This window comes from Aquarana catesbeiana, linkage group LG07 (genome assembly GCF_042186555.1).
Source record: "Aquarana catesbeiana isolate 2022-GZ linkage group LG07, ASM4218655v1, whole genome shotgun sequence".
Classification (NCBI taxonomy): Eukaryota; Metazoa; Chordata; class Amphibia; order Anura; family Ranidae; genus Aquarana; species Aquarana catesbeiana.
In genome coordinates, this window is record NC_133330.1 from 316,165,913 (window position 1) to 316,189,695 (window position 23,783).

The window sequence follows — 23,783 nt, forward strand, 5'->3', positions numbered from 1 at the left end:
TGCCTTTAGTAAATCAACCCCAAAGCTTCTGTCTCTACAAAACTGCCACTCATTTTCCTACTTCTTTTCTCTTTCTTTCCTGCCACTCGCTCCCGCCCTTTCACTTTCAGGCGAAGACCTGGAGAGGAATAACGGATCTGCATCTAAACCGTACTACATGTCGCCAGAGTTGCATAGGATTCTGGGAAAAAAGGAACTTAGCTCAAAGAAGGCAAAGCGCTAATTTATTGCACTGGCTTTCTCTAACAGAACGCACCTTTAACCCAATAACTGAGCTTTGAAGAGGCACACGAAGGTTCGAGAAGATTTTGTTGACCATGTGTCTTTAGTGGTCCAAAAGGTTGTGGTGGTGATGATGTGTTTACATAAGATGGTGAGGCTTTACTGGTGAGGGAACCGAGAAACGACCTGGTGGTCGAGCTGTTGAGCTTGTAACCACCAGTAAGGTAGAATCACGAGCTTAGGTGGGATCGGATGAGAAGGACCTTTTTAGTGAGGAAGACGTTAGGTGAGAAATTTTGATTGAGGAATCATTTGGCAAGGATGTTTTTATTACTAAGGACCTCTTAAGGAATGTTGAGTGACTTGGGACCACATATGAAATTTTTTTAGCAAGGGCTTTTCCGATGAAGCAGGTCACCAAGCTCTAATACCGAAGAGGTCCTCAAGATATAACAAGGAGGTCCTCAAACTTGGATGTGTAAATCTCATGACAAAAAAAAAATGTTACATTTTAGTGCCTATGAACAGGAGAAATGTTAATATTATATATAGCTTTTCCTAAAATTGCTTTTAGGATTTTAATATTTTTATAAAGCTGGTTTCTGTATAAAAGGAATTGAACTTTTTTTATATCTAACCTTTCACTTTTCATAGAGAAAAAAAAAATACTTGACATAAATGGTACATTGATAAAAGTAGCCATATCCTGATTTGGTTTCTGTTTTTTCTTCTTCTTTGTGTTTTGCTCGGCGTGAGAGGTTTGGCTAGCAATCTTTACTATCTCTGAACATTTGGTGCTAGGAAACATTTGCACTTCACAGCTCTACCATATAAACTGTGATTTAATATTCTCAAGAAGAATGCAAAGAAAAAAAGTTTCTTCTGGATAAGTGCATGGTTTTTGTTGAAACATATTTCACTGCATTATTTGCAAGTTGTTGCTTGAAGGTTCCCTTCATGGCACTTCTGTTGTCTACATACAGGGCCCACAGCCATTTTGTATGACATATTAGTGTACAATCTGTCCATTGTATGGCAAAAGTGGCACTGCAAAGTCCAACGTATTGATGGGTCCAAAAATACATACCAATGAAAGTGTTTATTTTTTTTTTACAGTAGCCAGTCATATAATTAATGTCCTTTTTTTCCCACAAATAGAGCTTTCTTTTGGTGGTACTTGATCATTTCTGCGGTTTTTATTTTTTGTGCTATAAAAAAAGGCCGACAATTTTGAAAAAAAAAATATATTTTTTACTTTCTCCTATAATACATATCCAAAACAATATATATAAAAAAACTAATTTATTCATCAGTTTAGGCAAATATGTATTCTGCTACATATTTTTGGTAAAAAATTGCATTAAGCGTATATTGATAGGTTTGCGCAAAAGTTATAGCGTCTACAAAATAGGGGAAATATTTAGGGACTTTTTATTTTTTTTTATTGTTTTTACTAGTAATGGCGGGGATCAGCGATTTCTAGCAGGACTGCCACATTGCGGCAGACAAATCTGACCCTAAGTGACACTTTTTGGTGACCAGTGACACTAATACAGTGATCAGTGCTATAAAAATGCACTGATCACTGTATAAATGACACTGGCAGGGAAGGGGGTAACACAAGGGGTTAATCAAGGGGTTAAGTGTTCCCCAGGATGGTGTTTCTAACTGTCAGGGGGATGGACTGACTGGGAGTAGAGAGAGATCGCTGTTCCTGATCATCACTAGGATCAGCTTATCTCTCTCCTCCCCTGTCAGAACGGGGATCCGCCTAGTTTACATAGGCAGATCCCTGTTCTGCCTCTCTTTACCGCGATCGTGGGTGGCCGGTGGACATAGATTCCGGGGGACCCGAGGCGCGCGCCCGCAGTACCACATGCACAGACCGGCATACAGGTATGTCTGCGCAGCCGAGCCGCCTTGCCGCAGTATATATGTAGAAGGCGGTCAGCAAGTGGTTTTGAAGGTGAAATACAGCCAAAGCTTGTTTGGCTGTACTTCTCCTGTGGATAACAGGAGTGCAGTCAGTTCTGTACTTCTGTGACCCATTTTCAGCAGACAGCGGGCTGAAGCCCTCTGTTGGCTGATGTCACAGAGTCTGTCCAGGCTTGGGAAAGATCACGACCATATTTTTCCCCATAATTAAGCTCTGCGGGGGGGGATGGGGGGCGGAGCGAAATGCGTTGGGGGCGTGACCTGGTGGGAGTCCAGGCTGAGGTTGTCACTCTCATTATCACTATAGGACTACACAGATGTGCGGCATCAGGGATTGTCTCTTTCCTCTGCCTTGCACTATCGCAACCATATGGTCATGATCCGCCCACATGCCTGGACCGACTCCTGGCTCAGCCTCTCAGGGAGCCGCTGAGAGCCTGAGCCGGCTGCCTCCAGTAAGAGCAGGTGACACTGACCGTCACCAGCTCTCAGGGAGCTCTGAGAACCGAGCGATCGCTGGTAATGATTGGGTAGGACCAGCTTCTGATCATGCGAGCACTCTGTCAGCCAGTCAGTGGTCACATGATTGGGCAGTTCTTTCCGAACCCCAGACCCAAAGACCAACTTAAAGGGTTGCTGGGGCTGAGCTGGAAGAGTTTAAATCGGCGAAATACATGTCAGATGCATAAAAACAAATGTCAAATCATAAAGACAAAATAATCACATATTCCAAAAGAATATAATAAAAAAAAATCCAACAATAACATAATATACAGAAAAGACACAGAGACTAACCCTGGCTTTTTGTGTGGAAGAAGTGTAACCTACCCCCTACTTAGTCAGACCTGTTCAACAATCAAAAAGGGAGCATGATCTTTGCTGATTAGACAGCTCTGGCTCTAGCTCTAATGGACCTCTGCACAGAAAGAACTATTTTCTTGCAGTGACCAAAAGTCCTTTCTAAACAATATGGAGGGACAGGCTTTTTTACTCAGGCTGGGGCTACTTTCTATAGAAAACAAACTGTAAGACTTTGCACACATTAAATTCCCTAGAATACATTTAGCATAGTTAAACTGACAATTCAATAGGGCTTTAAAGTGGAAATCCAGGTTTTTCCCTAACTAAGCTTAAACCTGCTCCACCCCCCCCCCCCCCACCCCCAACTGTGCGAGAAAGATCCTTATACAGTAAAACCTTGGTTTGAGAGTAACTTGGTTTGAGAGTGTTTTGCAAGACCAGCAACATTTTTAAATAAATTTTGACTTGATATATAAGCAATGTCTTGATTTAATAGTAGTGTCATGTCACAGCTGAGTATAAAAGAGAAGAGAGGCGCCTCCAAGTGTATAGCAAGATGGTTACATTTAATGAAGGTACAACATTTAGCAACTCACATGGTTGATGATTAAAACAGGCACATCTAAGTATGCAGGCATCCGAGGTAAAGCTGTCCACATAGACCGTCCTCCACACCGACATCGACGTCGTCCTTTCCACGCTGTGCTCCATGAGCGCTTCAAACATCGCTTTCAGATCGCTCTACTGCAGGGTAGTCTTCCAGGTCGCAATTGCAGACTGACAGCGGCGAGAGCCGGCGGTGCGGAGGATGGTCTATGTGGACAGCTTTACCCTGGATGCCTGCATACTTAGATGTGCCTCTTTTAATCATCAACCATGTGAGTTGCTAAATGTTGTACCTTCATTAAATGTAACCATATTGCTACACTTAGAGGCGCCTCTCCTCTCTTTTAAACTCTGGAGCTCCTGCTGCATTTGACTTCTAATCCCCTTGTGGAGGCTTCCATTTGTGGATGGACATTTTATGGTTACACAACCTGGTCACATTGCTATAATCTTTTTAGATGGACTATAAACTGAAGGACTTATGAATAAATGATTGCGGAACAAATCATTTAAGTTTCCATTATTTCTTATGGGGAAATTCGCTTTGATATACAAGTGCCTTGGATTACAAGCATGTTTCTGGAACAAATTATGTTTGCAATCCAAGATTTTACTGTACTTACCTATTCTGAGGGTGCTGTGGTCCGGTCATGTGATCAGTGGAAGCTTCGGGGGGGGGGGCAGTTGACAATGGATGCCTTATAGCAGCTGTTGTCGGTGACCTCCCCTCTCCCAAGAAGCCAGCCATTAGGGAGATCATGTGACTGAACCAGAACGCTCTCAGGATAGGTTAAGCGCCCTCAGGATAAGCACCTTCCTTTCACATGGTAGTTAGAATAGGATTTAGATAGGTGGTGGGAGAAGATTTAAGTGGGAGAAGATTTAAGCTTCGTTAGAAAAAGCCTGGATTTCCACTTTAAGTTTCTGTTGAAGAAAATAAACTAATATGTAAAAATGTACATGAAAGGGCGCCAATGTTTTGTTTTTTTTTTTTACAGTGATCAGTCACATTCTTTCTTTTTTTTTTCACTGTGCACAATGAAACGAAAATTACTTGAGAGTATCTGATTGCTTGCTATGAGAGAAATAGACCATTCTCCTTAGCACCAGGAAGCCCAATACCATTGCTAATTTGTGGGGTAGACCTGCCATTTATACCTGATAACTAATGATGATCTTATAGTGTTCTATAACAGCATCTATATTTATCAGTGAAGGAACACATCTTGGTATTGTATGTGACATCTTAATGGTATTCCTATCCAAAGCCAAGCAAGGGCTTGCTCCAGCCTCAAACCACAATTAAATAAAAAAATCCAACAGCAGGACTTGGTTAATATCCAACATGAAGTAGTTTATTGATCTGGACAAAGAGACTGCTTCCGCTGATGCTATCCACCCAAAGACTGGGCTTAATCATAACAAAAAAATGGGCTTAATCTTAAAGACGAGGGTGAGCAGATTACCGCCTCTACATGGAAAAAAAATATTGTTTATAAACTGCAATATAAAATCAACGACCTAAGAAAATTCCAACTTAAATATAGCAATACACAAAAACATACAATGACAATAAAAAATATTTAAGAAGTCTTTCCTTATATTGTTTAAGGTATGATATAAGATATAGACATTAGGGCTGGTTTACACCTATGCATTTTTTAGTGCATTTTCAGTTTTGCAGAAACACACTACAGTCAGTTTAACATAGTCACCTATGGGTCACGTTCACATCTGTGCATTTTATGGAAAGGGCCAGAGACCAGCAGGTTGTGCTTTTGGTTTATAGACTTCAATGAATCAAAAACGTGTATTGAAAAACGCAAAATGCACCTGGTATATGCAAACTGCAACCTGCATAGGTGTGAACCAGGCTGTATCTCTTTTATCATAGTGCTTCAGATATAATATAAGATTTATCATTATTATTATAGACATGTATCTCTTTAAACATTAGAATTTATCAGTATAATGGATGTACAGTGCCTTGAAAAAGTATTCATACGACTTGAAATTTTCCACATTCTGTTATGTTACAACCAAAAACTGTAAATATATTTTATTGGGATTTTATGTGATAGACCAACCGAAAGTGGGACATAATTGTGAAGTGGAAGACAAACGATAAATGGTTTTCAACATTTTTTACAAACAAATATCTGAAAAGTGTGGTGTGCATTTGTATCTTGGATGCATGTCTTGGTAGGTTTGCAGTTGTTCCATACTCTTTCCATTTTCCGATGATGGATTGAACAGAGCTCCGTGAGATGTTCAAAGCTTGGGATATTTTTTTATAACCTAACCCTGCTTTAAACTTCCCCACAACGTTATCCCTGACCTGTCTGGTATGTTCCTTGGCCTTCATGATGCTGTTTGTTCACTAAGGTTTTCTAACAAACCTCAGAGGGCTTCACAGAACAGCAGTATTTATACTGAGATTAAATTACACACAGGTGGGCTCTATTTACTAATTAGGTGACGTCTGAAAGCAATTGGTTCCACTAGATTTTAGTTAGGGGTATCAGAGTAAAGGGGGCTGAATACAAATGCATGCCACACTTTTCAAATATTTATTTGTAAAAAATGTAAAAACCATTTATTATTTTCCTTCCACTTCACAATTATGTGCCACTTTATATTATTCTATCACATAAAATTCCAATAAAATACATTTACGTTTTTGGTTGTAACATGACAAAATGTGGAACATTTCAAGGGGTATGAATACTTTTTTAAGGCACTGTATAAATGCTTTTCGTCTCTTGCTGTTCTACCCAGCACCGTTTTTGGTGTAAATGTGTTTCATGTCCTCATGTTTGTTAGTCCTGATAAATAATCTACTTCACGTTGGATTTTAATGAAGTGCCACCAGCTGGTCTTTTTCAGCTTATTTGCTGAATAAGGAATGCCGTAATAAAAGTCTCCAAACGTTGAGTTGTGAATTTTAATTTCATTATAACAATGAAAACCTGACAGGGGTTCCCAGCCCACTCAATTAAAACTAAAAAAAGTGTTGGCTTTTACATTGTAATCTATAAAGTAAGGAGACACTAGGACCTTGGTGTAAACCCTCCTGGATTAAAATATGCACTATACGAAAAAATATTTAAACCAGGCTAGAAAGTGGTAGTTTCACCATCGAATAAGCTTACACATATACCATCAATTTCACCAAGTTTAGAGCATGGGATGTATTTAAAACAAAATGATGAACTATAATATGTATACATCCATTTAGAGCCCAATTATGGGCTTTACACCCCTCAGTGCCCTCCCCAATCCCCGCTCTCCTGGAGGCTCTCAGTGTGTATTTTTTGCTTTATTTTATTAATACAGAAATATTCATTCTGGTTACATGATGAGCAGGGTCTTCTTCCACTCCATATTTGGCAGACCAAGTCTATAACTTATATTTTAATGTTTTATAGCAACACTGGAGGATATTTCTTCCAGATATTAAAGTAAATCCATATATAATATACCCTACAAAAGCACTACCTTTCCCAATAGGATGAAACTATTTCATATATGGGAGCAAAAGACATACTGGTTGAAGAACTGTGAAAAAGCCAACTCAATGGAAATTTGCAGGAACAGATTGCAATATATAAACTAACTGCATTACATTATTTTGAGACATAAATGTTGGGATCTAAACATATATGGTTTATGGAGGGCTTATTCATCTACTTATAAATGTGTATGTATCAACTTGTTGCACTATACCATGTTCAAAGGTGTATAGGTGTAAAGAATATATTGAAAGTGAAGTGGAGAAGATATGTGTATTAACCACCTTTGACATCACCTACACTATATGGCCAAAAGTTTGTGGACACCTGATCATCAAACCTACAGAGCTTGTTGGACATCCCATGCCAAAATCATGAGGAATAATATGAAGTTGTCCCCATTCTCCAAATTGTGGATATAACAGCCTTCACATTTCTGAAAAAGGGTTTCCTTGAGATTTTGGAGTGTGTCTGTGGGAATTTGTGCCCATTTAGCCAAAAGAACATTTGCAAGGTCAGGAAGTGATGTTGAATGAGAGGACCAGTCCCATAAATGGCATTCCAGTTCATTTCAGATGTGCTCAGTAGGGTTGAAGTCAGGGCTATGTACAGGCCAACTGAGTTTCTCCACACCAAAGTCATCAAGTCATGTCTTTACGGAGCTGGCTTTCTGCGTAGAGGCACAGTCATGTTGAAACACATTAAGGACTTTCCCCAAACTGTCCCCATAAGGTTGGAAGAGCATAATTGTCTAAAATTTCTTTGCATGCCCTAGCATTACTGTAACTTTTTACTGGAAATTATTGTTACTTTTTTGTATACAGAATTTATATAGCGGCAACAGTTTGCGCAGGTCTATACAATATAAAGGGAGACAGTATAGTTAAAATACTATAAAATACAGATGGTTAAGAGGGCCCTGCTCATAAGAGCTTACAATCTAATAGGGTGGGGGAAGTAGTACAGAAGGTTATAACTGGGGGGGGACGAGCTGATGGAAGTGATAAAATTTCAGTTAGTTGGAGGCATGATAGGCTTCCCTGAAGTGATGAGTTTTCAGGGCTCGCCTAAAGGCAGCCAGAGTGGGAGATAGCTGGACAGATTGAGGTAGAGAGTTCCAGTAGATGGGAGAGGTTCTGAAGAAGTCCTGGAGACAAGCATGGGAGGAGGAGACAAGGGGGCTTGAGAACAGGGGGTCTTCAGAGGAGTGGAGAGGATGGTTTTGGTGATATTTGGAGACAAGATTTGTGATGTAGCTCGGGGCAGAGTTGTGAATGCCTTTGTATGTTGTAGTTAGTATTTGGAATATACTTCACTGGGCAATCGGAAGCCAATGTAGGGATTGGCAGAGAGGGGTAGAAGACACTGAGTAGTTGATAAGGTAGATGAGTCTGGCAGCAGCATTCATGATAGACTGAAGAGGAGATATGTCTATGGAGAGGTAGGCCTAAGAGAGCTTAATGTGGAGGGGTGTCCACATATTTTTTGTCCATATGTATTTGTTATGGTCACGTGTCAACAAACTTTTGGCCATGTTGTGTGTCTCTTTCGACACCAGTGGCAGCCTGTAAAACTCTGTGAGAGATTGACAGTTGCTGTGGCTGAATGGGGATGGACAGAGCACCAAGTAGCACTAACGTTTGGGTCGTATGTGCCCAGGGATAAATGCCTGAAACCCAAACAGACTGTGTACTAACAATTCGTCCCTGGGTGCACACTGCCCTACAACTCAGTGCACCACCCAACCCCATCCAGTCACAGCAGCTGTCATCCTTCCACTGTCAGAAACCATGAATCAGACTGAGACAGAAGTACACTTAAATCAAATTGTTTAATAATAATAAAAAAGGTAAACATAGTCAAAACATAGCCAGAGTTGAACGGATAGTCAGCCAAGCCAAAACATCAGGGAGCCAGAGATGAGCGTAGAAAGAACAGCAAGCAGGATCTGGAGCCAGAAGGAATGTCAGCCAAGCAAGTCTTTAACAGGAACACAGGAGAGCATCTCTAGAGATGTGACCAAGATGAAGGCAGAGATCATCTGGGCTGGACGGCTTAAGTAGGCAGGACTGACAAGCAGGATATCATCAAAAGGTGAGTCACTGTGGAGAGAAAGGAGCTGGCAAGTAGCCGACAGCTGAGCAGCCAGCTTTGAGAAGGAAGGGCTGAGCCCAGCCCTGATAGTACCCCCTCCTCAATGACCCCCCCCCCAGAGGACCACCAGGCTTGAGGGTAAAACATCAGCGTTCCTCCGAACCAGACCCTTTCCAATGCACTAGGTACTGTATGTGCCCACGGAACATACGGGCGTCAACAATGGACTGTACTTCATACTCCTCATGGTTCTTAACCTGTACAGGGTGAGGACGAGGCACTGAGGTGGTAAAGCGGTTGCAGACCAAAGGTTTTAATAAGGAGACATGAAATACATTTGAGATACGAATATTAGAAGGAATTTCTAATGCGTAAGCCACTGGGTTAATCCTGCGAAGAATACGGAAGGGCCCAAAAAACCAAGGTGCGAACTTCAGAAAGGAAACACGAAGTCGGAGGTTGCGAGATGACAGCCAGACTCTGTAACCAACCTGGTAGAAAGGTGCAGGCAGGCGTCTGCGGTCAGCATGGAGTCTGTACCTATCATTAGCATGTCACAAAGCCTCCTGAATTGTGCCCAAGTGGAACGAAGACCACGGCGATGCTCCTCTAATGCAGGAATACTCTGCGGAACAAATTAGTCAGGCAACATGGAAGGTTGGAAACCATAGTTCGCCATAAACCGGGACAATCGAGAAGCAGAATTCAAGGCACTATTGTGAGCAAACCCTGCCCATGGTAAGAGGTCTGACCCATTGTTATGCTGGTCAGAAATATAGCAACGTAGGAATTGCTCCAAGGACTGATTGGCTCATTCTGCGGCCCCATTAGACTGCGGGTGATATGCAGAGGAGAAAGCAAGCTGAATTCCCAACTGTGCACAAAAGGCTCGCCACAACGGGACACAAACTGACTACCCCTGTCTGAGACAATCACCTTGGGTAGCCCATGTAAGTGAAAGATCTCCCGAGCAAAAATGGAAGCCAGTTCCTTAGAAGTAGGCAACTTCTTAAGTGGAATACAATGGGACATTTTCGAGAACCTGTCAACTACCATAAGGATAACTGTGTTGCCCTTGGAATTGGGTAACTCCACAATGAAATCCATAGAAAGGTGGGTCCAGGGCTTCTCTCCATTGGGTATGGTTTGTAGGAGGCCCACTGGAAGGTGTTGTGGAGTCTTACTCTGAGCACACACGGAACAGGCAGCTACGAAGGCGGTTACATCAGCACGTAGATTAGGCCACCAGAATTGTTGGGAAATGGCCCAAAAGAGTTGATTCTTCCCAGGGTGGCCAGCAGCCTTGGGAGAATGGTAAGTCTGGAGCATGGCAGTACGGAGACTCTCTGGGACAAAGCAGTGGTCACCAGGTTTCTCAGGAGGAGCATGGACCTGAGCGACAAGAATTTTGTCACCCAAAGGAGACGAGAATACAATCAGGAGGAATCAGAGGAACCGGAGCCGAAGTGGAGGAAAGTTATCGTGACAAAGCATCAGCCCTTACATTCTTAGTGCCGGGTAAGAATGAGACAATGTAATTGAAACTAGACAAGAAAAGAGCCTATCGCGCCCTTCTGGGGGAGAAGTGTTTAGCCTCAGATAAGAATGTGAAATTCTTATGGTCAGTAAACATGAGAACTGGCACAGTGGTACCTTCGAGGAGATGTCTCCTTTCAGGGCTAAAATGATTGCTAACAGCTCTCTGTCACCAATCTCGTAATGGCATTCTGCAGGTGACAATTTCTTGGAAAATTAGCCACAAAGATGCATAGCGCTCTCAGAGGTAGGACGTTGAGACAGAAGGGTGCCAACTCCAGTCTCAGAAGCATCAACCTCAAGGATAAAAGGTAATGTAGGATCAGGATGTGCCAACACAGGAGCAGAAACAAAGGCAGCCTTGAGACTCTCAAAGGCCTTAATGGACTCCGGAGACCAACTCTGTGGGTTACCGTCCTTTCTGGTCATATCAGTCAGGGGCTTGACCAGAGACAAGAAGTTACGAATAAATTTCCGATAATAGCTAGCAAATCCAAGAAAACGCTGCAGAGGGTCGGGGCCACTGTAGGACTGCTGAAAATTTCTCTGGGTTAATCGAAAAACCAGCGGTGGAAATTACATAGCCCAGGAATTTAACCTGTTCACGATGGAATTCGCACTTTTCCAAATTACAATAGAGATTGTTCTCTCTTAGTTTCTGAAGCACACGACAGACATCTGTGTGGTGGCTCTCCAGGGACATGGAAAATATGAGGATATCGTCGAGATAAACCACCGCACATAACTGCAACAAATCTGAGGACATCGTTAATAAATTCCTGGAAAACTGCTGGTGCATTACAAAGGCCAAAAGGCATTACGAGGTACTCATAATGGCCTGTTCTGGTATTAAAAGCAGTTTTCCACTCATCGCCCTCCTTAATCCCCACGAGATTGTATGCCCCTCTCAAATCAAGCTGTGAAAACCATTGCGCCCTTGAGTCGGTCAAATAACTCTGTAATCAACGGAAGCGGATAGGCATTCTTAATCGTGAAACGATTGAGACCCCTATAATCAATACAAGGTCTCAGTTCACTCTTCTTCTTCACAAAGAAGAAACCAACACCAGCAGAAGACGAGGATTTGCGGATGAAACCTCGAGAAAGTGCATCTGCAACATACTCCTCCATGGCCCTATCCTCCAAGACTGACAAAGGGTAAACCCGGCCACGAGGGGGTATGGCACCAGGTTGAAGGTCAATTGTGCAATCATACGACTGGTGTGGAGGCAAACTGCCGGCTTGACCTTTGTCAAAGACATCGCTAAAATCGCGTTGGTCCTCCGACAGGGAGGCGAGTGAAGAGGTGCACAGGACCTTGGCTACCTTCTGGAAGCATGACTTACTGCATTGTGGCGACCAGGAGAGAATCTCAGCACGGAGCCAATCAAAAGAGGGATTGTACCTCTGTAACCAAGGATAACCAATAACCAGCATAAATTTAGGTGAGGAAATAACTTGGAATTGGATTATCTCATGGGGAAGCACCCCTACGGCTATGGACAATGGAACAGTCTCATGAGTCACATGGGCAGGCTGTAGAGGTCTCCCGTCAAGAGCCTCAATGGCAAGTGGAGTGTCACGCAGCTGCAGCGGAATCGAGTGCTTCGATACAAAGGCAGCATCAATGAACAGGCCTGCAGCCCCAGAGTCAATAAGATTCTGTATCTCGACAGACGACTCAGCCCAAGAAAGGGTAACCGAAACCAGGGGCTTATCCTTTTGGATAACTGGGGACGAAACAACGCCACCTAAGGTCTGTCCGTGACAGGACCTCATAGTTCGGGCGTTCCCTGGACGGGTAGGACAAGACTTCAAAAAGTGACCTGCCTGGCCACAATAAAGGCACAATCTCTCCCTCCTCCTAAGGGTTCTCTCATCCGCAGAGAGAAGCCCGAGTGCATGGGTTCATATTCACAGACTGACTTGGTACCAGAAGGCATGGGAGGTGAGGGAGGCAAGGGTGGGACTGCAAAGTTTGAAGACAAATGTACAGGAGGCTTCCGCAAGCGCTCCTTAAAAGTCTTTCTCTGACTCTGGAGTCATTGAGGATGGCGAACGTGATCAACTTCTCCAGCTCAGTGGGTATATCTCGGTCTGCTATCTCATCCTTGATGGTATCTGAGAGACAATGAGAAAAAGCAGCCATGAGGGCCTCATTGTTCCAAGCAACCTCTGCTGCCATAGTACGGAATTCAATGGCGTAATCGGCAACAGTTCTCGTACTCTGTTTAATGTACATGAGGCACTTGGCAGCAGAAGCGGAGCATGCGGGAACGTAAAATACCCTTTTAAAGGAAGCCACAAACTCTGGGTAACTCAAGACAACAAGTTTTTGCATCTCCCATAGAGGGTTTGCCCAGGCCAAGTCTCTCTCAGAAAGCAAAGATATCACAAAACCTACTTTGCTTCTGTCCGTGGGAAATGCCGGTGGCAGCATCTCAAAGTATATCTCAACCTGGTTGAGAAACCCTCTGCATTGGACTGCATCTCCCCCAAATCGCTGAGGAAGCGGAGCAGAACCAGACATACCTCTTATAGAGGTAATACTCGAGGCGGGTGCCTGCACAGAAACTGGAGCAGCAGCAGGGACGGCCTGCAACACAGGTTGTACCGGAGCAGCCACAGTGGGAGATTCCAGGTGAGCCTTGCGACTCAGGAGCATTTGTAACGCCATGGCAAACTGATCCATGCGATGATCCTGCTCATCCAATCTAGAAAAAATATTACAAACAAGTGGATTGACTGTATCTTCTGAATTCATGGCCTTCGCCTACTGTCAGAAACCATGAATCAGACTAAGACAGAAGAACAGTTAAATCACATTTGTTTAATAATAATAAAAAGGTAAACGTAGTCAAAACATAGCCAGAGTTCAGGAACCAGAATGGATAGTCAGACAAGCCAAAACGTCAAGGAGCCAGAGATGAGCGTAGTAGAACAGCAAGCAGGATCTGGAGCCAGAAGGAATGTCAGCCAAGCAAGTCTTTAACAGGAACACAGGAGAGTGTCTCTAGAGATGTGACCAAGGCAAAGGCAGAGATCATCTGGACTGGACGGCTTAAGTAGGCAGGACTGACGAGCAGGATATCATCAATAGGTGAGTCACTGTGGAGATAAAGGAGCTGGCAATTAGCCGACAGCTGAGCGGCTAGCTTTCAGAAGGAAGGGCTGAGACCAGCCCTGACACTCAGAGTTTTTTTTAGGATTTTATATTACATCATGTGGAGTGGTATAGCTTATGTTATGTGTTGATTCTTAGTTTATAGTCATAGATAGTTGAGCTACAGTATTGTGCAAAAGTTTTAGGCAAGTGTGAAGAAATGCTGTAAAGTAAGAATGCTTTTAAAGCGGAGGATCGCACAAAAATTGAACCTCCACTTTTCTGAACCCTCCCCCCCCTCCGGCGTCACATTTGGCACCTTTCAGGGGGGGAGGGGTGTGCAGATACCTGTCTAAGACAGGTATTTGCACTCACTTCCGGCATAGACTCCCACTGGGTGCCGACACCGCTGGATTTGGGTACAGGTGAGTGTCCTTATTTTGAAAGTCAGTAGCTGCAGTATTTGTAGCTGCTGACTTTAAAAAAAAAATTTTGCGGGATTCCCTCTTTAAAAGGATATGTTATAATTGTTTATTTTTTTCAAATTACAAAATGCAAAGCGGGCAAACAGAAAAAAAAATCTAAATCAAATCAATATTCAGTGTGACCACCCTTTGGCTTCAAAACAGCATAAATTCTTCTAGGTACACTTGCCCACAATTTTTGTAGGAACTCAGCAGGTAGGTTGTTCTAAACATCTTGGAGAACTAACTACAGATCTTCTGGGGATGTAGGCTGTCCCAAATCCCTCTATCTCTTAATGTAATCCCAGGCAGACGCCATGATGTTGAGATCAGGGCTCTGTGTGGACCAAACCATCACTTCCAGGACTCCTTGTTCTTCTTTATGCTGAATATAGTTCTTAATGACATTGGCTGTATGTTTGGGGTCGTTGCCCTGCTGCAGAAAAAAATTGGGGCCAATCATACGCCTTCCTGATGGTATGGCATGATGGACAAGTATCTCCCTGTATTTCTTAGCATTGAGGACGCCATGATCAGGCAACGTTAAGGACCGTAGACGCAGTGGTTGGTCAAGTAAATTTAATGCAGCAGATGAAAGACACATCATGCTTACTTCCCTTCGACATCTGAAGATGTCCAGCAGTGCCATCAGTGCAGAACAGGTGGAACCCAGGTACACCCATCTACTGTCCAAAGAAGCCTGGCCAAAAGTGGTCTTCATGGAAGAATTGAGGCCAAAAAGCCATAACTCCGACGTGGAAAATTGGCTAAATGACTCAACTATGCACAAGCACATAGGAACTGGGGTGCAGAAAAATGACAGCAGGTGCTCTGGACTGATGAGTCAAAATGTGAAATATTTGGCCATAGCAGGAGGCAGTTTTTTTGCCGAAGAGCTGGAGAGCAGTACAATAATGAGTGTCTGCAGGCAACAGTGAAGCATGGTGGCTGTTCCTTGCAAGTTTGGGGCTACATTTCTGTAAATGGAGTTGGAGATTTGGTCAGAATCAATGGTGTCCTCAATGCTCAGAAATAGAGGCAGATACCTATTCATCATGCCATACCATCAGGGAGGTGTATGACTGGCCCCAATTTTATTCTGCAACAGGACAACGACCCCAAACATCCAGCCAATGTGATTAAGAACTATCTTCAGCATAAAGAAGAACAAGGAGTCCTGGAAGTCATGGTTTGGCCCCCACAGAGCCCTGATCTCAGGATCAGGTCTGTCTGGGATCACATGAAGAAACAGAAGGATTTGAGGCAGCCGAAATCCACAGAAGATCTGTGGTTAGTTCTCCAAGTTGTTTGGAACACCTAACTGCCGTTTTCCTTCAAAAACTGTGTGTAAGTGTACCTAGAAGAATTAATGATGTTTTGAAGGCAAAGGGTGGTCAAACCAAATATTGATCTGATTTGGATTTCTTTTCTGTTCATTTACTTGCATTTTGTTAACTGATTTAAAAAAACAAAAACTATTAACACTTCTATTTCTGAAAGTATTCTTAATTCTTAATTCATTTTTTCACACCTGCTTAAAACTTTTGCACAGTACTGTACTTCTCTCTGGCCTGTATTAAATATTTTTTATAAGGTTTTCCTATCACTTTACACCAGGGAAGGGAAACCTAATTCCTATATGTAATTTCTCGAAATGTGTTAGTGAAAGACTGTATTATATACTCAATTTTTTATTTCTAAAGCCAACATTTTTTTTTTCTAGGGTGGCGAGAGTTTAGAACCCCTTTTGTTTTGTTTTTTTGCTGTGTCCTTGCTAGGGAGATTTGTTACTTTATCACCTATGTCCCTACTAGGGAGTGTTTTTCTTTCTGTTCCGCCGAGTTCTGCCCATTTATTATTTTTTTTAAGTCAGCAGCTACAAATACTGCAGTTGCTGACTTTTAAAATATGGACACTTACCTGTCCAGGGCACCCGCGATGTTGGCACCCGAAGCCGATCTGTCCCTCGGCTCTCGGGTGCTGCCGCCGCCATCTTTGGTAAGGGAATCAGGAAGTGAAGCCTTGCGACTTCACTTCCTGGTTCCCTACTGCACATGCGCGACTCATGCTGCGCGTTCCCACTGGACCCTGCTGTCTCCTGGGACCCGTGTGTCTCCCAGAAGACAGCGGAGGACAGGGACAAGAAGTGGCGTAGATACCAGTGGTTGGCGTGGGTATCTATGCCCGGAAGTGGGAGCAAAATACCTGTATTAGACAGGTATTTGCTCCCCCCTCCCTCCTGAAAGGTGCCAAATGTGACACCGGAGAGGGGGAGGATTCCGAAAAGCGGAAGTTCCATTTTTGTGTGGAACTCCGCTTTAAGGTGACTACTACAATTGGGACTGAAAGTGAGGAAAAATCTGAATTTTTTAATTGTCATAGCATAGAAATAGAGGGCAAATGTTCCAATAGGGACACGTGTTCTGGTGGCAACTGTTCCCTCATACTGGAGAGATTTTCTTTCACCTCCTGTGATTTCTACAGAACAGGAAGTTCAGATAAATCTCCTTAATGGGATGCATCAAAAAAAACAGGGCCTCCCTGCTAAAAAAAGTGAAATGAAAAAGTTTTGGCATTGTATATAATTACATTTTTGCTTTAAAAATAAAGTATCAGGTATTTTCCTCTCAACGTTGCCTGGTACACCAGGAGAACATCTGATGCTGTAGGCTCATAAACCTTCATTGATGCTTTTGGAAGGCTGACTTCTAGTAAGAAAATTTAAACACCCTGGTGCTGGATGTATACTTATGTTTTCTACAAGAGTAGACGTTTTCAGAACTCTAAGCCAAAATTTGCAAATAAAGAGGAGGCTAGACAGTTCAGATGCCTTGTGCAGGCCAATCAGGATATTGAAAACTGCATGTTCATGTAAATCCTAATAGATTGGACAAGACTGAAGAGCAGCATTAAGCTCGGAACTGGGCTTTGAAACTTATCAAATACCAATAACAAAAATGTAATATAATACAGCTTCCCAGCACTTAGATTTGGTGGCTGCATTTGTTTTTTTTTTCAGGTTTTTTAAATTTTTGTTACCTGGTAATCCTGGAATAGCACACTTCCTGTTCCTAGGGGGGCTTCATTCACTCCTCAACTGTATCCATAAAAGAAGCCATGGTTGCCTCCCAGGCTGAAGTCTAAACATGTCTGCCTTTGTTCACTTCAAGTAGACTGAGGCTGATGGTATTATATGTTTACAGAAGAAAGATAAGGTTCTTTGCAATATCTGTTTAAAGCGGAGCTCCACCTAAAAGGGGAAGCTCCACTTGTTTACACCCTCCCCCTCTCTACTGCCACATTTGGCACTTTTTGGGGGGGGGGGTGCGGGTACCTGGTTTTAACAGGTACCCTCTTCCACTTCCTGGTAAGATCACCGCGCGGCGATCTACGTTATGCTTGGCCCCTCCTCCTTCCCCTGCTGCCTTCTGGGACCTGTGTGTCCCCCAGGAGACGGCAGGACCATTCAGAAAGTGCAGCTTGACTTGTGCATGCGCAGTAAGAAACCAGCAGTGAAGCCTTTAGGCTTCACTGCCGGTTTGCCTTACTTGCAATGCTGGCGCCTGCACCCGAAGCCGATGGACGAATCGGCTTGGGGTGCCCACATTGTGGGATCCCTGGACAGGTAAGTATCCTTACATTAATAGTTAGCAGCTACAGTATTTGTAGCTGCTGGCTTTTATTTGTTTTTCCCCCTAGACTGGAACTCCGCTTTAACTTACAGGAAGTGACCCTGCATTTTTGGCAGGATCAAGAGGTATTTTCTGTACTTGTTGAAAATGTTCTTAGCCTGAATAAAGAAAACAAATGCAGGCACCACATCTATAACTGGTATGTCACTATGTATTATATTATTGTTATTTTAATGCTACAACCAGCACTTCCTTTGAGAATTGCATTTAGCTCCCCTGGACTGGGGCCAAAAAGTGCTTTTGAGGGCTAAAAAAAAAACCTGCTTGACATTTTTTTACACGCTTTGTAAAAAAAATTCTTGAATATGATGCTATTTGGACTAGCTACAGTTTTGGTGAAGTTTTTTTTTGTTTTTTTTTTGGGCTATTATTTCTCAAGCCTATACTGTTCTGTGTAACCAAGATTTTACCAATGACTTCACCCCGTAATGTTAAGTGCACTTAGGATCAAGGAGAGACTGCAGTAATACAGTAATCAATGTATTATATGTAAGATGTAATATATGTTGGATAATAAAAAAGTGAAAATTAAAAAATAATACATTTTTACGTATGCAGTTCAAAAACAATTTTTATGCAAGCTGGAGGTTTCATAAATAGTGGATTTTGTTTTTTTACAGCTGCTTAAAAATGAAATGCAACATATGAGTATTTTATACAGTATAGTGTATATACATATTTATTTCACTGGAATAAAATACTGAATGGATGTAATGGCGTTTGAATATTGATGACAATTATGTTTCACTGTATGAAATATATGGAATAGCAACATATTCAAAGTACAGTATTTTTATTGGAATTGTGTGTTTTAGTTGCTTTAAGCTGTGTCCTTTCTTGAAACAGGTTCAGCTTGTCCCTAAATGATCAATTCATCTTTGTTTTGATTATCCATTAGATGCAGTGTGGCAGGGAAATCTGACATTTTTTAGGATATGGTGACAATTTAAGAGATCACTCAATACATACGGTACCTGGTAGGGATATACATTTAGCACCTATGCAGCTTCTTTTTTTTTTTTTATATGGAATTTGCAAACGTAGGTGTGTGTCAAATAATACATGTTTCTCCTTTATGATTAAAAGGAAATGTCGACAATACTTTGATAGTTTCTAAAACGTTTATAATATTTTAAATATTTTTCTTTTTAATAAAAATGTTGCAGCCTAATATGTAGATGTCTTGTGCTGTTATTTTAAGCCTGCTCAATTTCTCTCGTCCACTAACCCACCCAAATAATTAAAGTGTAATCTAAGAAGAAATAATTTCTTTATTGGACACAGGATGAAGTATAATGCCCCATACACATGATAGGATTTTCTGACGGAAAATGTTCTATAGGAGCTTGTTGTTGGAAATTCCGACCGTGTAGGCTCCATTGGACATTTTCCATCGGAATTTCCGTCACACAAAATTTGAGAGCTGGTCCTCAAATTTTCCGACAACAAAATCCATTGTGGTAAATTCCGATCGTGTGTACACAATTCTGACGCACAAAGTTCCATGCATGCTCGGAATCAAGCAGAAGAGGCGCACTGGCTATTGAACTTCATTTTTCTCGGCCCGTCGTACATGTTGTACGTCACCGCGTTCTTGACGTTCGGAATTTCCGACAATATTTGTGTGACCGTGTGTATGCAAGACAAGTTTGAGCCAACATCCGTCGGAAAAAAAACATGGACTTTGTTGTCGGAAAATCCTATCGTGTGTACAGGGCATAAGGGTTATGCTGCAGCCTTTGGAAGATTGGACATTAGCAAACAAAGTTATAAGGATATCCCCTCCCTCTCCCACATGCCTCTGGTTTTTGCTCGTGTCCTAGGAGAATGGATGTCTTTTCTATGTTCTGAGAGAAGCAAACCTTTTCTACTTTTTCTCAAGACTTTTTTTATGTTATTATTTATTATTATTTTATTTATTGATTTATTACAGGTACATATCTAGTGCTGTCAATTTACACAGCACTTTAGACATATACTGTATAGCGTATATTTTCTTCTAGCAAGGTTCTTCAGTATCGGCAGAGCCACTGGGGCTCATTTTGCAGCTATCTGGATTAGCTAATCCTTAGAGGCCGTACCCAGATCCTGCTGTAATGTGCCCTTCTAACACTGGACTCTGCATTAGGTGATTTAGATAACCTTTGTGCAACATGTGAGTTAGCCGCAGACCGCTTTACAGGTCTATTGGTCATGCTGCATACGTCTTGTGGAACTATGTCCCTGATGACTACTTAGGCAGTATGCCAACTGTGAGGGCAAAGTCTGACCGTTGATTAAGATGGAGGGAATTCTGGTGATTCTCATTGAACTGAACTGGTCCAGGCAGGTTCCTAGCAGACTATCCACGGGCCCTCCCATATAGTCTAGATCTTCTGTCCTAAGATCTAGTTTACCATTCTGCTTCTTGGTCAGTGACTTTAATGGCCTGGCTGTTGAAGCCTAGGTCCTGGGGCCAGGGGCCTGTTAGATTTGGTTATCCCTATGCTCTCAAAAGCTAGGAAATCGACTTGTCACAAAGTCTACCCGGAAAGTATATTTCTCTTTTGTGTGAGACAAGGAAATTCCATCTCAAGAAATTATCCTTGAGAAGAATCCTGTCTTTTCTCCAGTCTGGTCTGGATCAAAGTGTAGCCTTGAGTACCATCAAGGGTCACACATGGACAAGGTTGTTTCAACGCCCAAGTTCTCTTTTCTTCCCAAGGTGGTTTCTTCCTTTCTCCTAGCCAGAAAATTGTCCTACCATCTGTCTGTCCCACTCCAAAACATTCTAAGGAGATTTACCTCCGCTGTCTGGATTTGGTATGCACTGCTTGAGCCTGTCTCTCAGCTACGGCTCTCTTTTGACAGTGTAAATCTTTGTCATTCATGAAGGTAGCATAGCGGACAACCTTCTTCACTTTCCACTATAACTAGATGGGTTTGACAACTCATCATTTAAGACTATGACCTAAAGGGCAAGGTTCCGCCTGTCCCTGTCAGAGTGCACACCACCAGATCAGGTATTGTTTCTTGGGTTTTTCAGCATTAGCATCTGTTTTATTATATTTGCAATTCTGGTCATCTGTTCATTAACATTTATCAGGTGAAGGGCCAGGCCTCAGCTGATGCCACTTTTGGTTGTAAGGTTCATCGGGCTGCTCAGTAGGCTCGTGAAACTACCCTTGTTGGTTTTGTGGTCTGCTAGCCTTCTGCTTGTTGTGTTACTCACCCCTCAGTTGGACTGGTTTTGAACCTCCCAATGTATCTGAATACCTCATCCTGTCTCCCTTAACGTATAATTAAGAACATATGATTTTTGACTTGCTATAAATTCCTTTCTTGGAGTACATTAGGGGCACCGCTCCTTCCTCTCTATTCCTATGATCCACGCCTACTATTGCTACAAAACTGAGGCATGCTGGGAGTGGGAGGGATTTTACTGGGCTGTCCTTTCAGCTTTGTTTGCCAGTGTCCAATCTCTTGAAAGCAGCAGCATAACCCAATACTTCATCCCGTGTTTTAATGTACCCCAAGAAAATGATTTTATGGCAAGTAAAAAAAAAAAAAAATCCTTGTTTTATTCATTTATTACAGGTATTTAAATGGAGCCAACACTTTATGCTGTGCTCTTCATTTTGTATGTTCACCTCAGTTTTGCAGTATTAAATGTTCTGTCCTCAGTGCTTTGCTATGTACACGTCCCAAAGCTTAGTTCCCTTACTTTGAGCAGATCTTGGGCTCCAAGATTAGGCCCCAGTAGAAGGCGAAACACATCAGAAACAGGTGCTGGTGTGGAGTGTTCTCCGATGTGTTGGAACAATAAAGTTGATATTAGCAGGTGATTTCTTCATACGGATTGGCTTGTTGGAGCTTACAATGCGCTCCTTTCTCACCCTCAAGTGATAGCACTCAACCACTCACAGGCACCAGTGCTGTCACATAAGAGAGTGGGAGCAAGTCACTATACTCAAAATGCAGGGTGGGGCACTTCAGTATTGCTGACTAAATGTAGTGGTGGGGGAAAGAGGAAAGGTGAGTGTAAGCTGCTTAGGATGGGGGAAATGAATGCCCTGCAATGACACTGATTAAGTTTTATGTTAAAATATATAAACAGACTTTATAGATATAAAAGTTTTTCTTCAAAACTTTTCTTTTTGTGATGTTTCTACAACTTCCTCTTCAATGAGTCACTTACGCCATCTTCATTTTACCCCTAGTGGAAGATTTAGAGAGAAACGATGGCTCTGCCGACAAACCTTTTTACATGAATAAGACTCTAATGAAGATTTTGAACAAACAAAACACACCAGCCAAGCCTCAGTGATGCCACCATAACCCACAAAAAGGATTGTGCGGTCTGTCGTTTTAAGAGTATTAGATTTATGTACAGTATATGTTATACATAAGGCTTGAAGACACACATCATAATGAATGGTGCTGGTGAAGAGAATGGTGCCATGAAGAAAAAGGTCCTTTGTGTGACCAAAGCCTAGGCAACCTAGATCACATGATCTCTCACCACCAGGTGCATTGCCACTGTTTCACATCATTAGAGACAGCTTAGAATCTATTGTTGCCAAATATATATTTTTTTATTATATATTTTCTTTTTCTTTACATAGGGAATGTACTCTTAGCTTATTAAAAAAGGTGACGCTGTGTTTACTTTAATCATATGGAAGCCCTTTAAAATGGATAAGGCTTCAGGTTGGGTCCACTTAGTCAATCAGGCCCCTTCCTTAAATGCTGCATAAAAATGCAAAAATGAACCTGTGGGTGGAACAATAGGTACAGTAGATAATATAATTGACTCACTTTTCCTAAACTTCCATAGTGCGGTGTTGGTGTCATTCTCCTGCAGAAAAGATCCCTGGGAATGCTGAGTAGCCTATCTCAGCTGCAGCATAGTACAGGACAAATCTTATTGTGAGACTTGGGATACTCTGCATTCTCCAAGATTTAGCCAGAAGGAGGATAACATCACCCTAGCCTAGGTGGAGAAAGCCACCTAGGTATTTATAACCATTCCCACTCAATCCAAAACTTTACGATACTCTATAATGTCCAGAATACAGCCCAGAGCTGTTCGGGCCTAAACCCTTACAGACTGCTTTGTTTTCAGAGATGGAGCAGTGAGGGGAAAAAAGTATTTGATCCCCTGCTGAATTTGTACGTTTGCCCACTGACAAAGAAATGATCAGTCTATAATTTTAATGGTAGGTTTATTTTAACAGAGAGAGACAGAATAACAACAAAAATATCCAGAAAAATGCATTTAAAAAAAGTTATAAATTGCTTTGCATTTTAATGAGTGAAATAAGTATTTGATCCGCTATCAATCAGCAAGATTTCTGGCTCCCAGGTGTCTTCCATACAGGTAACAAGCTGAAATTAGAAGTACTCTCTTAAAAGGAGTGCTCCTAATCTCAGCTTGTTACCTGTATAAAAGAAAACTGTCCACAGAAGCAATCAATCAATCTGATACCAATCTCTCCACCATGGCCAAGACCAAAGAACTGTCCAAGGATGTCGGAGACAAGATTGTAGACCTACACAAGGCTGGAATGGGCTACAAGACCATCGCCAAGTAGCTTGGTGAGAGGGTGACAGCAGTTGGTGTGAATATTTTATTATTATTGGTGGAAACATTATGCTTTGGGGGGGGGGGGGGGTTTCTGCTAAGGGGACAGGACAACTTCACCACATCAAAGGGACGATGGACGGGGCCATGTACCCTAAAATCTTGGGTGAGAACCTCCTTCCCTCAGCCAGGGCTTGAAAATGGGTCATGGATGGGTATTCCAGCATGACAATGACCCAAAACACACAACCAAGG

At 42.3% G+C, this 23,783-nt stretch overlaps 1 protein-coding gene across 3 annotated transcripts in view; it reads left to right on the forward strand.

The window, feature by feature from the left end:
- The window catches only part of SLC44A5 (solute carrier family 44 member 5), a 297,524-nt gene extending 274,356 nt beyond the window's left edge, over positions 1–23,168 (forward strand). The window contains exon 22 of one of the 3 annotated variants that reach the window (XM_073593722.1): positions 111–947. In XM_073593722.1, the coding sequence (XP_073449823.1) occupies positions 111–223 (113 nt within the window). In that variant the 3' untranslated portion in view covers positions 224–947. Of the gene's footprint in view, positions 1–110; positions 949–22,164 lie in introns of those variants that run through there. The other 2 variants (XM_073593723.1, XM_073593720.1) reach the window with 2 other exon arrangements.
- Positions 23,169–23,783: the final 615 nt, after the last annotated feature.